At 34.4% G+C, this 13,123-nt stretch overlaps 2 protein-coding genes across 5 annotated transcripts in view; one reads left to right on the top strand and one right to left on the bottom strand.

The window, feature by feature from the left end:
• Nucleotides 1–215: 215 nt before the first annotated feature.
• LOC128184114 (nucleolar and coiled-body phosphoprotein 1-like) lies at nt 216–10,315 on the top strand. 2 transcript variants are annotated; one of them, XM_052853459.1, is made up of 7 exons: nt 216–359; nt 505–566; nt 839–928; nt 4,254–6,756; nt 7,862–7,954; nt 8,105–8,191; nt 8,327–10,315. In XM_052853459.1, the coding sequence occupies exons 1-7, from the start codon at nt 249–251 to the stop codon at nt 8,483–8,485; spliced, it is 3,105 nt and encodes a 1,034-aa protein (XP_052709419.1). In that variant the 5' UTR covers nt 216–248; the 3' UTR covers nt 8,486–10,315. The 2 variants fall into 2 exon arrangements, with proteins under 2 accessions (XP_052709419.1, XP_052709420.1); XM_052853460.1 differs by lacking the exon at nt 7,862–7,954 and having other exon boundaries at nt 221–359.
• A 961-nt stretch (nt 10,316–11,276) lies between these two features.
• Nucleotides 11,277–13,123, bottom strand: part of LOC128183541 (cilia and flagella-associated protein 47-like) — a 29,169-nt gene continuing 27,322 nt past the window's right edge. For all 3 annotated transcript variants that reach the window (XM_052852593.1, XM_052852595.1, XM_052852594.1), the window contains 2 exons: nt 12,612–12,780; nt 11,277–12,374 (listed from right to left, as the gene is read on the bottom strand). In XM_052852593.1, the coding sequence (XP_052708553.1) occupies nt 12,156–12,374; nt 12,612–12,780 (388 nt within the window). In that variant the 3' untranslated portion in view covers nt 11,277–12,155. The remainder of the gene's footprint in view (nt 12,375–12,611; nt 12,781–13,123) is intronic.

Raw genomic sequence — 13,123 nt, 5'->3', positions numbered from 1 at the left:
TGGTAAAATAAAGACCTCTTTTTTTGGATTTCTTTTATGTATCGATAAAATTGATTTTTTTTAAAATAAATTAGGAATAACTTAGTAAACTCAAAATATACTGGAAAAAATGTAAACTTATAAATTTGCTGAGAAATTATTTGTATATTTTAAACAACAGGCTTTTCAAAGTTAGTAAGAGTAACCGGAATTTTTTACTCTAAGCGTTCACACCACTCAGATTTCAGTGTCTCTTCCGCGCTTGAAAAATGGCATCAAGTGGTGAAAACAACTCCAAGGCACTTTTCCCGTTAGTTTACGATTTTTTGAAAGAATATTGTCAAGATGTTGCCGAGAGTTTCAAGAAAAAGTTAAAAACGGTATGTTTTAATTGATAACAATGTGTGATGATATCGTTTCTTTACGTTAAGAGCTTGTTAAACACACCAAAACAAAAGCACGTGTTTTGACCCTGTACACGTGTATGTTGCAATTGATAATTTAACACGCGCATTCCTTTTCCAGAAACCACCTCCACAAGATTCACCAAAGCTTCAACAAATATATGGACAGTGGTCTGCTGAAAAGTAAGATTTTGATTTTATTCAATAGTGCACACATACAGTATTCCCCATCCTGATTCATGACGAATGACATGGGCTAATTTGATAAAATCTGAGTAAATATCGGTTATTTTGATGAAATATATTTTTTCAGTGTTGTTTTATGTATTGCATTTATTTAGGGAGCCTAAAGGCAAGATTATATATGTTATAATTTTCACCATGGTATAGTACCAACCTGATTGTGAAATAAACATATTGTGTATATATTTTTAAGACTCATTTTAATCTTTCAGGTTAGGAGAGAAGAGAAAACTGATAAATTCCAACGGATCTCCTGCAGTTAAGAAAGCGAAGAAAGAGTCGTCTTCGGATGATTCATCAAGGTAAGTTGCATAGTGATGAAACGATTGTCGCCGATGATCGATTATCTATCATTCTGTAGTAGCGTTTTCTTTAAATAAATGAAAACTCCACGTCTCAGGTTCGATGGATTTATTTTAATTTCATTATGAACCCTGTAAAAGGTCAACAATAGCGTATAAGCATTCATTATAACAATAAACATATTATATTAATACAATGACATTTTCATAGAATTATACATGAATTAATTTCTTTAAAAGTTGACAATATATACTGAGTAAATTATGCAAAAGAATCATAAGAGTTATACAGCTCTTATGCATAATAAATATGATACATATTTCTATACATGTATACCTGATTATGGATCAGGGTTCCAATTAGGTATATGGCCCGATTAATGGGTGAAAATACTGAATGGCCAATAGCCCTATTAATAAACATATAAAACCGATATACAAACTTCATATACATGTACTTTGATTCAAACAAAGTTCAATTTGATCACTACTAAGTGAAACTCAGTATATTGCATTTAAATTACATTAAAGGTAAAAAACAGATTAATTAATGGAAAATAAAGAATTAGTATGAAAAAGAAGTCAACTTACAGTCAATGTCCTGGAGTCTTTCGTAATTAATTAATGTATATATATAAAGTCAAATAACCCAGGAACCAAGATTGACCTCACAACTGGCTGAAAATATTTCTCGCTCTCACTGACCAGTACCAAGAACTTGGCGGGAATCTCCCTCAACCACTGAAAATCAAGGATTTCAATAACTAGCCTCAGGACTTTAATGAATAAGTAAAAGAAAACCAAAACTATTGTATGCTTTTAATATGTTTTACGGTGCGACCGTTGGGGCGAGCACAGCATGTGATCAAACAATGAATTATAATAAATTAATAAAATAAAATTAACAACGTGAAATTTGAATGCCAAAAAATAAAACATACCTATTTTTCAGTAAATTTTCATTATTCATCGTTTATAAGATTTGTTATAATTTATTTATTTATAAGTAGAACAATAGTTTAATCTCAGATACAATGTTGTTAAATAATAAAGATTTTAATATATAAATATTCATTGCACTGCATCTCCTCTTTTAAAGTGATTGTGATTATGATTGATTGATTGATTTCCCCCTTTTTTTTTTGCAGCAGACATTTTTTCTTAAACTTACATATAAAACTTGATTCATCATAGAGCTCCCCCCATGCTAAAAATTTTTTTATTTTTGTCAATTTATACATAGAAAATCGACTTACCATGGATTTGCCCCTCCACTTAAAAAAAAATAATAAATGTTTAATTTTATTTTTAATTTACGCTTAAAAATATTTGCTTATCATGTTAAAAGAACATGGTGTTGTCCCCCCCCCCCCCCCCCCCCCCCCCCTGCGGTGAAAATAAAGAAACCATTGAACTGCTAAAGAGCTGAAGGATTAGAATTTTCATGATTTATTTTTCTTTTGCTTGCAAAGATTTTTTGGATGAGGCTGCCATCCACCCACCCACCCCCTTTAAAAAAAGGCGCTGCTACGTATAACGTTACGTTTCAGGAAATTTTATAGTGAATAAAATATTTGTGAGCATTCATCCAAATTAGTGCAATTTACAACTGTTTCCTGTATCTGAAGAAATGTCCTTATTCGTCAGTTGTTCTTTATCTTAGCCTTTGCAAGATTTTAAGAGGATTTTGGTCATTTCAGCAGATTTACAATAACTTCAATTAGAGTAATTTCCCCTTATCAGTGCTTATTGTGACGTCAAAGCTGACGTTGGTTAAGTGTCGTCTTACTCTTTAAAACTCCCCTTAGGAATAAAAGTATGCGAAGTATACTGTTTTATTTACTTAAAAAGCATGATGTTCTTAAAATTACACATCTTATAAGCTTTTCAAAGGTTTTACTTTGATTCTCGGGAGAACGTGATGTTGGAACGTGAGGTTGGAAACCATTGGTACTATGAATTGTGGGTCAAAATTTACTGACTCCGAAAAAATATATCGGATCAATGTGTAAACATTTGTGACGTCACACGATTATTTTTGATTGAAAGTGTACTGAGGTGAACTTTAGAGGTAACATTGACTGTATATCGCTTACATCGTTATTGTTTTTACTGTCTAAATTTGTCTTGCTGATTCTCGTGAGAGTGTGAAGTGATAAAATTGCCATGTTTACAGGGAACTACTGGGACGATTAAAACGATGCATTACTGGTCCGATTTACTGACGCCAAAAAAATCCGTTGAATGAATGTGCAACTAGTCCGAATTTTCTATTCACACACGCCTTGCCGGTAGAGCTCGCTTCGCGCCGGCGCTGCGTGCCGGCGAGCTGCGCTCGCTATTAATTACGGAAAATCATCGCGGATATTCAAAACGCGAATTGTAGAAATTATTGGTTGCATTTGCTATTTAATCATTTAAATAAAAACAAATTAAAAATAACACTCTACCACAGTTCTGAAACCCCTGATGCTGCTAATCGATTTCAAAATAACAGTCGCCGACATCGTTAACCAAAAAAAAAACATCCGGAATTTGGCCAGTTTTTGGTTCAGATTTTATTATCTGCATTTCAAAACAAAATGGCGGTAGTTGATAGTGTGAATGGTAACAGTAACAATTTTCAGAGAAATAAAGGAGATCGGGTTGATTATCCATCCTCAGGAGTTACATTGTCAGATATCTGGGAGTTTTTTATTTTCTACAAATTAAAAAAAAAACCCTCAAACAGAAATCAAGTTGGATAGCAAGTCACAGACAGTGTAAAAATTGCATGTCTGGAAAAATACTGAAAAATACTCTTTCTTTTCAATATTCAAATACACTTACAGATTTTTATAGTTATGAAGTGTTTTGTTATTTCAAATAAATAATTTTTAAAAACTGCAGAAGATTATAGGATATTGAAATAGTTACCTAAACGCCCCTAGTTTTAAGAACTCCATAGAGAGTGTTGGTGGTGATGTTAAAAGTAATTTCATTAGATTTTAAAACATTCTTTTTTGGAGACATTATAAACTAAATTTCGTTACTTGAAATTTAGATTTATTTAACTGTGATCAAAGGAAGCAATCAATACAGAAGTTATTAGTTGTAACTCTGCTATATTTATAATAATGCACTTTTAACAATTATGATAATTCCGATTATAATCGATTATTAATGGATTACATGTGTCCGATTATTTCCGATAATCGATTATGGTTTTTAGTCCAATTGCCCATCACTGAAGTTGCACAAATCCCAAGTCATTAGAAATCAGCTAATTTGGAACAACATGATGGATCTATGTGAAATGATTAATATCTTTCTTTGTTAATTTTAGTGATTCTGATGATGATGCACCCAAACAAACTAAAAGGGTTCGAGAAAGTGACTCATCAGATTCTGATGCTAAACCAGGGAAAAAGACGAAAACAATGCCACAAGCAAAAACAGCAGGCATAAAAGGCACTAAGAAAGCTAAAGCGTCCAAAGTAGGAAGCGGAACATCTGATTCTGATTCAGACTCAGAAAGCTCTGATGTTGAAGATGTTAAACCTAAAGCAAAGAAATCACCTGTAAAAAAGGCAGTAAAGAAGACCAGTGATTCGAGTAGTTCATCAGATTCAGAAGACGAAAAGAAAGAATCTAAGAGCAATACATCATACAATGCAGTACCTCCACCATCTTCAACGAACAAAAGTAAATGCGGTACAAAAAATGGACGGAAACAAGACCAGAACAAGAAAACTCCAGTAAAGAAAGCATCAAGCAGTTCAAGCTCTGATTCTTCAGATTCTTCAGAAGAAGAACAAAAAGCAAAAACTGCAACACCCAAAGTAGGTGCTAAAATAAATGGAAAAGCAACTCCAAAGAAGAAGGCTGACAGCTCAAGCAGTTCCTCTGATTCATCTGATGAGGAGCCTGCTAAGAAAACTGCAACTCCCAAATCAGCTGCTAAGCCTGCTGCAACTAAACCTGTAACACAGAAGAAAAAAGCTGAAAGTTCCAGCAGTGATTCGTCAGATTCATCTGATGAAGGACCAGCTAAGAAAATTGCAACACCCAAATCAGCTGCTAAACCAGTTACACAGAAGAAGAAAGCTGAGAGTTCCAGCAGTGATTCTTCAGATTCCTCTGATGAGGAACCTGCTAAGAAAACTGCAACTCCCAAATCAGCTGCTAAGCCTGCTGCAACTAAACCTGTAACACAGAAGAAGAAAGCTGAGAGTTCTAGCAGTGATTCTTCAGATTCATCAGATGAGGAACCTGCAAAGAAAGCAGTGACTCCCAAATCAGCTGCTAAGCCTGCTGCAACTAAAATGACAACACCTGCAAAGAAGAAAGCTGAGAGTTCTAGCAGCGACTCTTCAGATTCATCAGATGAGGAACCTGCAAAGAAAGCAGCGACTCCCAAATCAGTTGCTAAGCCTGCTGCAACTAAAATGACAACACCTGCAAAGAAGAAAGCTGAGAGTTCTAGCAGTGATTCATCTGATTCTTCTGATGAGGAACCTGCTAAGAAAACTGCAACACTCAAATCAGCTGCTAAGCCTGCTGCAACTAAAATAACAACACCTGCAAAGAAGAAAGCTGAGAGTTCTAGCAGCGAATCATCTGATTCATCCGATGAAGAACCTGCTAAGAAAGCAGTGACACCTAAAGTAAGCACCTCTGGTAAATCAACACCTGCAAAGAAGAAAGCTGAGAGTTCTAGCAGTGACTCTTCTGATTCTTCTGACGAAGAGCCTGCAAAGAAAACCGCAACACCGAAATCAGCTTCTAAACCTGCTGCAACTAAACCAGTCACACAGAAGAAGAAAGCAGAGAGTTCCAGCAGTGATTCCTCTGATTCATCTGATGAAGAACCTGCTAAGAAAACTGCAACACCCAAATCAGCTGCTAAGCCTGCTGCAAGCAAAGCTGCAACACAGAAAAAGAAGGCTGAAAGTTCAAGCAGTTCCTCTGATTCATCTGATGAGGAACCTACAAAAAAAACCGCAACACCCAAATCAACTGCAAAGCCTGGTGTAACCAAAGGTGCAGCACAGAAAAAGAAGGCGGAAAGTTCAAGCAGTTCCTCTGATTCATCTGATGAGGAACCTACAAAGAAAACCGCAACACCCAAGTCAACTGCAAAGCCTGCTGTAACCAAAGCTGCAGCACAGAAAAAGAAGGACGAAAGTTCTAGCAGCGATTCATCCGATTCATCAGATGAGGAACCTGCAAAGAAAGCAGTAACACCAAAAGCAGGCACCCCTGGTAAATCAACACCTGCAAAGAAGAAAGCAGAGAGTTCTAGCAGTGACTCATCAGATTCATCAGACGAAGAACCTAGCAAAAAATCAAACACTCCCAAGGTAGTAAAAAAACAAACTCCTTCCAAACCCACACCTTCTAAAAAACAGAAAGAGGTTAGTTCCAGTAGTAGTGATTCATCAGATGAAGAAGCAACAAAGAAACCCACAACTCCTAAGGTAACGCCAAAAGCAGCAAGTGCTGCCAAAAAGAACAACAGCTCAAGTCAAGCCACGCCTAAAGTGAAACAAGACAGTTCTAGTAGTGATTCCTCAGATTCGTCTGACGAGGATGAAAAGCAACCTAAAAAAACTTCCAAAGCTGGAGCAGGCACCAGCGGCAAAGCCGTGAATGCAAAGAAAAAGGCAGACAGTTCCAGTAGTGACTCTAGTTCTTCAGACTCGAATGATTCGGAGGGGGATTCTAAAAAGAAAACTCCAGCAAGCAAGAGCAAATCCAAGGCTCCCACGACCTCCACCCCCATTATGAATGGTGTCGTGAATGGATTTGGATCAGATGATGATTCGGGAGTGTACACCTCTAACAAGGTAAGAACATGAGGAGGAGGTATTTTACTTACATTGTTACAATCTCTGTGGGTTTTGACATTGACAAAAAGCAAACTGTAATATGACCAGATGATGCTATACAGTGTCTTACTGCTTAACTTCAAAAACATGACATAACAATGACCATGTACTGTAAAAGTGGTTATTACATGCGGGGGAAATTTAGACTAGTTACATGGTAAGCTTAAAACCACATAAAATACCCCCAAATGTATGGTAACAGTAGCTGTAAATCGCGCATCCCTGTTTTTAATACCCACACATATTGTTTGACTAGAGAAAACACGTACTTAACCACCAGCGTATTAAATAGCCACTTTTACAGTAATTACTGTGTTATCTTTGCAACAATACATTTTATAATATTGTTTAGATATGTAAAAGTTTCATCTTTTAAACATAAACTAATTTAATGCAGATATAATTATTTTTTCACGACACCTATGAACATTTGTGAGAAATCTTTTGAAATACTTTACTTATAATTGTGAATAATTGGATTATTTTCTCAAGAAATGAATAGATACTCAGTACAATGTACTGCTAATTTTTTGGTATCAATTTTAAGAGAATCATATTATCAATTTTAGTTATCTAGATCATCTCAAAGGAATTTTTTTTAATCCGTATTTAATTCAAACCAACAATGACACACACAGTTCTCATTCATGATATTTTTTTCCTGGTGTGGTTTGTGGGCTTACGTTTGAAATCACATAGTTCCTTGTTTTGATATTTATGAATATGTTGTAAAGGATGGTAAGTGTAAATTAATAATGTAATGTTTGACTGTCTGGCAATGGGAAATGAACAAGTTTGAAGAAAACAATTACCTGTTACTGTGACTTTTGATGAAAAAACATTTTTGTTTTTATTTCCTCTGCATACTTTAATACTTTTAATTAAGATATTATTAGCTTTGAACATGTTGAATACTTGTTTATTTTGAAAAATATTGCAATGGGGATTTGATGATTTTAGTATGTACTCTTTACCTATTATATATCACTTATTTTTCAGAAAGTCAAAGAATTAAATTTGACACCATGTTTAATGCTCTTTGGCATTTTCTCTTTTTTTGTAGGAGGAGAATTCTGATAATTCTTCAAAACAAAAGACCGATACAGGGTCTGCGAAAATGACCAAGGCGAATAATACCCCTAATAGTGATAAAAAGGTTACACAAATTCCATGTCTCCATTATTCAGGCTTTGAACTTTGACTCCATAGTTGATTAAGTAGATGTAACGGTCTTTTAATTAAGAAACAATATCACTGCTGGAGTCATTTCTACAACAATTAAGTTTAATTGATTGATTTTTTGTAGAAAAGCACCAACACCCCCTTTAGGAGAGTGCAGGCTGAAAAAATTGCGGTGGATCCAAGGGTGGCGGACAATTCATTCGAAGCTAAGGTAAGTGCTGTATACAGTAATACAAGTCAAGAAATATATAAACCATCCAATTGTTATTTTCTTTTTATCTTGTTGCACAGTGCTTGTATCATTATATTTTGTGAATGAAGCTGAATGCTTGGTGAACTTTTGTAGAGGGGAGCTTCAGGTTCCTGGGGGGAGAGAGCCAACCGTGACCTCAAGTATACACAGGGCAAATCATTCAGGCATGAAAAGACCAAGAAAAAGAGGGGAAGTTACGCAGGAGGAGCCATCGATACCAATGTGTATTCCATCAGATTCGACAGCGAGTAGAAAATAACAAGAAGGAGACATCATGCTGGATTTCTTATTGTACATATCGAGCTCTTTATCTCTTGTTAATGATATTTCATTTGCACAAAATATTTTTGAGCTGAATTTATGTTGCAGTGTAAATTCTTTGACAGTACAGGTAATGGCTTGATGCCGTAATATAATTGTTGTTACAAAAGTCCACAAAATATGGTGTGCTGGAAATGCTGAATGGACTGTTGCAAGAAATAAGGTTCACTCCAAAAGCTTTTTGTAAAAGGGTCTTGTTTGAGAATTGTTGTAACTTGGTTGTACATGAATGACTTCTATTGATCTGTGTTTGAAGATAGAAAAAAAAATTTGAAACATGGGTGATAATTGTATTGGTTTCAGAATCTGCCTTATGTACATGTATTTTTAATTTTGTACTTATGAATGAGCCATGATTCACAGACACTTAATTTTTGTAAAGACTTGCTGTAAACCAATTTATATTAAAGTGATAGACAATTTTGCAGGGTTGGTGGTAACCAGAGGCTTGTCATATTTCTTTAAGTAGACCAAATCTCTAACATGATATCTTGTTTTTATTTTTCTTACTGAAAGAGGCCACTGCTGATCAGTAGTCGGGGTGAACCAATACTGTATACAGGGAAGTATTCGCCCCGGTTTTTTTCCGCCTCTTTCGTCCTTGTAAGCAGGCGAATTAAAGACTGGGCGAATTCCTATGTGTCAATCCATCTTATTCACAACTTTGTCTGGGCTAATTCAAGACTGGGCGAAACCGTTTGGAAGTGAAAAAGGGCAAAAATAACCCTGTATACAATATACTATATACTAATCAGAAAGTAGAGTCGTCATAAAGTTGGTTTACAGTATTGCGTTTTAAAACATCAAATGTAATAGGCGAAAGTAATAAGCGAAAGCCGTTTTTATGGACTTAATTTTGTAGTGATTTCAATTGCAGATTGACATGACCACAATATTTTGAAGGTTAAAGGTCATGGCTAGATTCTGTAGGAGATTTAAATGATGTTGAAGGCTCTTCCTTTGGCAACCTTTTGCTTTGTTCTTCTTTTTCTGCATAACTTTGCTAGACATATTTGTGGCTAATTATGTTACTTGGGTGATTTGACTTCACTTGTGTTCACTGTTATAAAATGTTTTGACTGATTTTTAGAATTGTTGAATTTTATTTGTTACGATAACACTGTATTTTTTTTTTTATCAGAACCAACATCAAGATCAGAAATGATCAGTAGGATATGTATAAAACTGAATTATGAAAAAAGTCATGCATGACAAAATCATATGGCAAAATATGGCATGTATATGAACCTGATAAGCCTCCCAACATGTATATGAACCTGATAAAGCCTCCCAACATGTATATGAACCCATCTGAGCCTTCCCTTCACAAGGTCTGTCGGAGGGGTATGTGAAGAGATCATTGATTGTTCGTATGATGGAAATCTGGGAAGTTGGAAGCAATGAGAGATATGTCATAATGTATGTTTCTTTATACATATTTGTTTTGTTATTGTCACCCATGAATTTTTATTGAAGCATTGATTTATGTGCATCACTGCTGACAAATTTGTTATGATGAAGTTTTGAGTTGCTGATAGCTGAATCACACCTGTGCACTGGTAATTTGTTGGAGTATTTTAAAGACACTCTGTTTTCTACCATAGAAACATATGATGTATAAAATGAGGTTGTTGCACTTTATTTTGAGATGTATCAGAGATAACTTATGCTAGATCTTTCCATCAATATGAAATACATGTACCGGTATCCTTGTATCAAATATTAAGATCTCTCTGGATAAAAATAAACCCTTACAATGAGTATTGGATTGAGTGTTTGTTTGAGTACAATATCAATGGGAAATATTCAACGTGGAATCTGTTGAGTTTTGTGGATTCACATTATAAATAATTCCTATAATAAGTCCCGAGTTCGAATTTTATAATTTTTACTTTTTTGGGGGTTAAATGTTGTGAAATTTGAAACGTCTAAAACATTGAAAGTATTTTGATTATTGTGATCTTTTATCCACATGAATGTTGACAGGTGTCCCATACCATCTTAACTGCCAGTCAGTCATATACAGTACATAGACATTGACTTCTGTAGATAAACAATTGAGTATTCAAAAAAGCTTGCATTGCAATCGCATTTGTATTGCATGTGTGTACAGTGGTTAATTTACAAGGAATAGAACAAGATCGTCTCTATTATATTTTATCAAAGGTTTTTTTTATTCATCAAAAGTTAGTTACCGTAATAAACAGAAGTTAGACATTTTTACTTCAACAAAAAAATGATTTATTTGGTGATTCATGTGGGTATGAAGGTAGCGACGTTAATTACAGAAAAAAATAGAAAACCCAAAGTTTGCGGGATAATCTTTTCTGCAATTTTCACTACCTTAATAGCCCACATGGGTCATCAAAGAAAGTATTTTATTGTTTATATTTACATATTTCTTTTTAAAAATGTGTGAATTTATTGTAAAGAGTAAGTAAAAGTATGTAAATTATCAGTACATTGGATAAAAAAAAGCCCAATTGTTATTGCATGTATATGCGGATTTGGGTCTGACATCATCACGATTAATTCGTACAATCCATGATTTTTCTAAGGTTGCTGAAGGTTTAGGGCGATTGATAAACTGGTTAGAACTTGATCGTGAAGATTTCAGTCCTGTTAGTTTCTACAGAACTATGAATTACAATCTGTTTTCTTAAGAAATGTACAGGAGATGTAAATGTACATGTATACCCACAATTCCAAATATAGACAATAATTAATGATTTTACTGAAAGAAGTTTATTTGACAATAAATATCAATATACATGTAATATAAGTACAGTGAAAAATTTGTCTTCAACAAAAAAAATAATAAATCAGATTGACTTAATTATCACAGTCATTATTCCACAGCAAAAGCAGACGTGTAGGGTATTTGGCAAACTCCTGGTTTTTGACACTTTGGTATCATCATTTCAGATGGAATGATCAGAGTTTGTTTGGATTTTTTCAGGTGTTTTCTTTTTAGTGGATGCTGTTATGTACAATTAAAACACAATAAAATTAAGTGCATAGTACAACCTTCCTCCTAAACGACTTTCACAAATTCGTTACAAAAACAACAAACAGTTTTGCAGAAATCACAGAAATGCAGATCAGGTATATAATAATATAATTATTTTATACATAAAACATATAAAAAATAAATAAATTCTTTTGTACACATCTGGAAAATTGGACTTAGAAAACTACATCTTTAGCATTGTTGCACTTGGGATAACAATACACAATGGACGGAAAAACCCTGTATAGAAATACTTTTACAATAGCACATTGATTTGTCATGACCTTGATAGCGCATATAACATTTTCAATAAACATCATAAACAGTTAAAATCGTAACCTATGTAATACTTCAGTCTCTGAAAAAGATATTATGGGCAACAGAAGGTCAAAAGTCAAGGATAAATCTCAGTTCCTTTGACCTTTGACCTCAACCAATTCATTCAATATACAGTTTACTTCAGACAACGAAGAAATAAAGGAGCAATTTTTGGTTAATTTGAATGATCTTCCATCTTTTTTACTCCTCTGTAACAAGAAGAAAGGTTTTCTTTTTGTTGTTGAAAAGTTCAATTTAGTCTCAAAACCAACATCAGAGTTTCATGGATCTAGTCAGTAAGGGAGCCCCCTTGATCGGGGAGGATACGGCTGTAGTGGTTAGTCTCAGGTTCTCTCGGATATAATTCATTTTATCGCCCCTCATTCGAGGGTCAGGATGAGGGCCAGCGATGGGTTGAGCAGATTTGCCCCGGGGTGGGGAGTAATGAGGCAAAACTCCTTTGACATCATAGCTCCACTGCATATCTGGAGTCTGAAAATTTTTAAAAATAACAAATTGACATTGATTTGGAATCTGATTTTTTTTCATTTTGATTGTTACACTTACTAGTGGTTTTAGGTAATCATGAATTACCAACAAATATAAAATATTCATTTTTCTAAGAAGTTAGAATAGTCTAAAGATGGCCTAATAATAATCATCAAGCCCTATTAAAATCAAGGTAAAATAAAAGCTTCTTCCATTAAAATATGAAGAAATAAATCTTACCTGAATGACAAGTTTAGCCATATAGATCTTGCCATACAATGATGGTTTGAATTTGATGGCCAGTAGGGTTCCATTGGTTCCCTGGGGCAGGAGTTCCCCTGTCTGGGGGGTGACAGTGAACTCAGGGTCACTCCCGGCACCAAAGTATGCATTGTACATCACAGGGTGCCTGCAAAGGAGAAGGGAATCAATAATTGATTTCCAAGTGTTATACATAACTGACTTGAACATTGTTTGAGTGTTGAAATAAAGGCTTGTTTTATTAAATACATGAACTATTAAATTTCATTTTAAAAACCCAATTTATTCTTCCTGAGTGTCGAAATAAAGTCTTGTTTTATCAAAATCTGGTAAATTTCTTTTCAAAAACCCAATTTCTATCAAATATAACATAACAAATAAAGGAAAACACAAACATTCATTAAGTCCTTCTTAATTAATGTACAGGAGTATCAATATTTCAAAAATCAATTGTACAGGAATACTGGTCATAAATTCTTTAGTTACAAACA

This window comes from Crassostrea angulata, chromosome 5, assembly GCF_025612915.1.
Source record: "Crassostrea angulata isolate pt1a10 chromosome 5, ASM2561291v2, whole genome shotgun sequence".
Lineage (NCBI taxonomy): Eukaryota > Metazoa > Mollusca > Bivalvia > Ostreida > Ostreidae > Magallana > Magallana angulata.
Note: the sequence above shows the minus strand (reverse complement) of the source record. Positions and strands in the feature narration are given on the sequence as shown.

Bases quoted from the DNA above. Each gene is read 5' to 3' on its own strand.
- LOC128184114 (XM_052853459.1), top strand. From the start codon at position 249: ATGGCATCAAGTGGTGAAAACAACTCCAAGGCACTTTTCCCGTTAGTT. The intron at 6,757-7,861 runs GTAAGAACATGA...CTTTTTTTGTAG, and splicing joins GAGTGTACACCTCTAACAAG to GAGGAGAATTCTGATAATTC. The intron at 7,955-8,104 runs GTTACACAAATT...GATTTTTTGTAG, and splicing joins CCCCTAATAGTGATAAAAAG to AAAAGCACCAACACCCCCTT.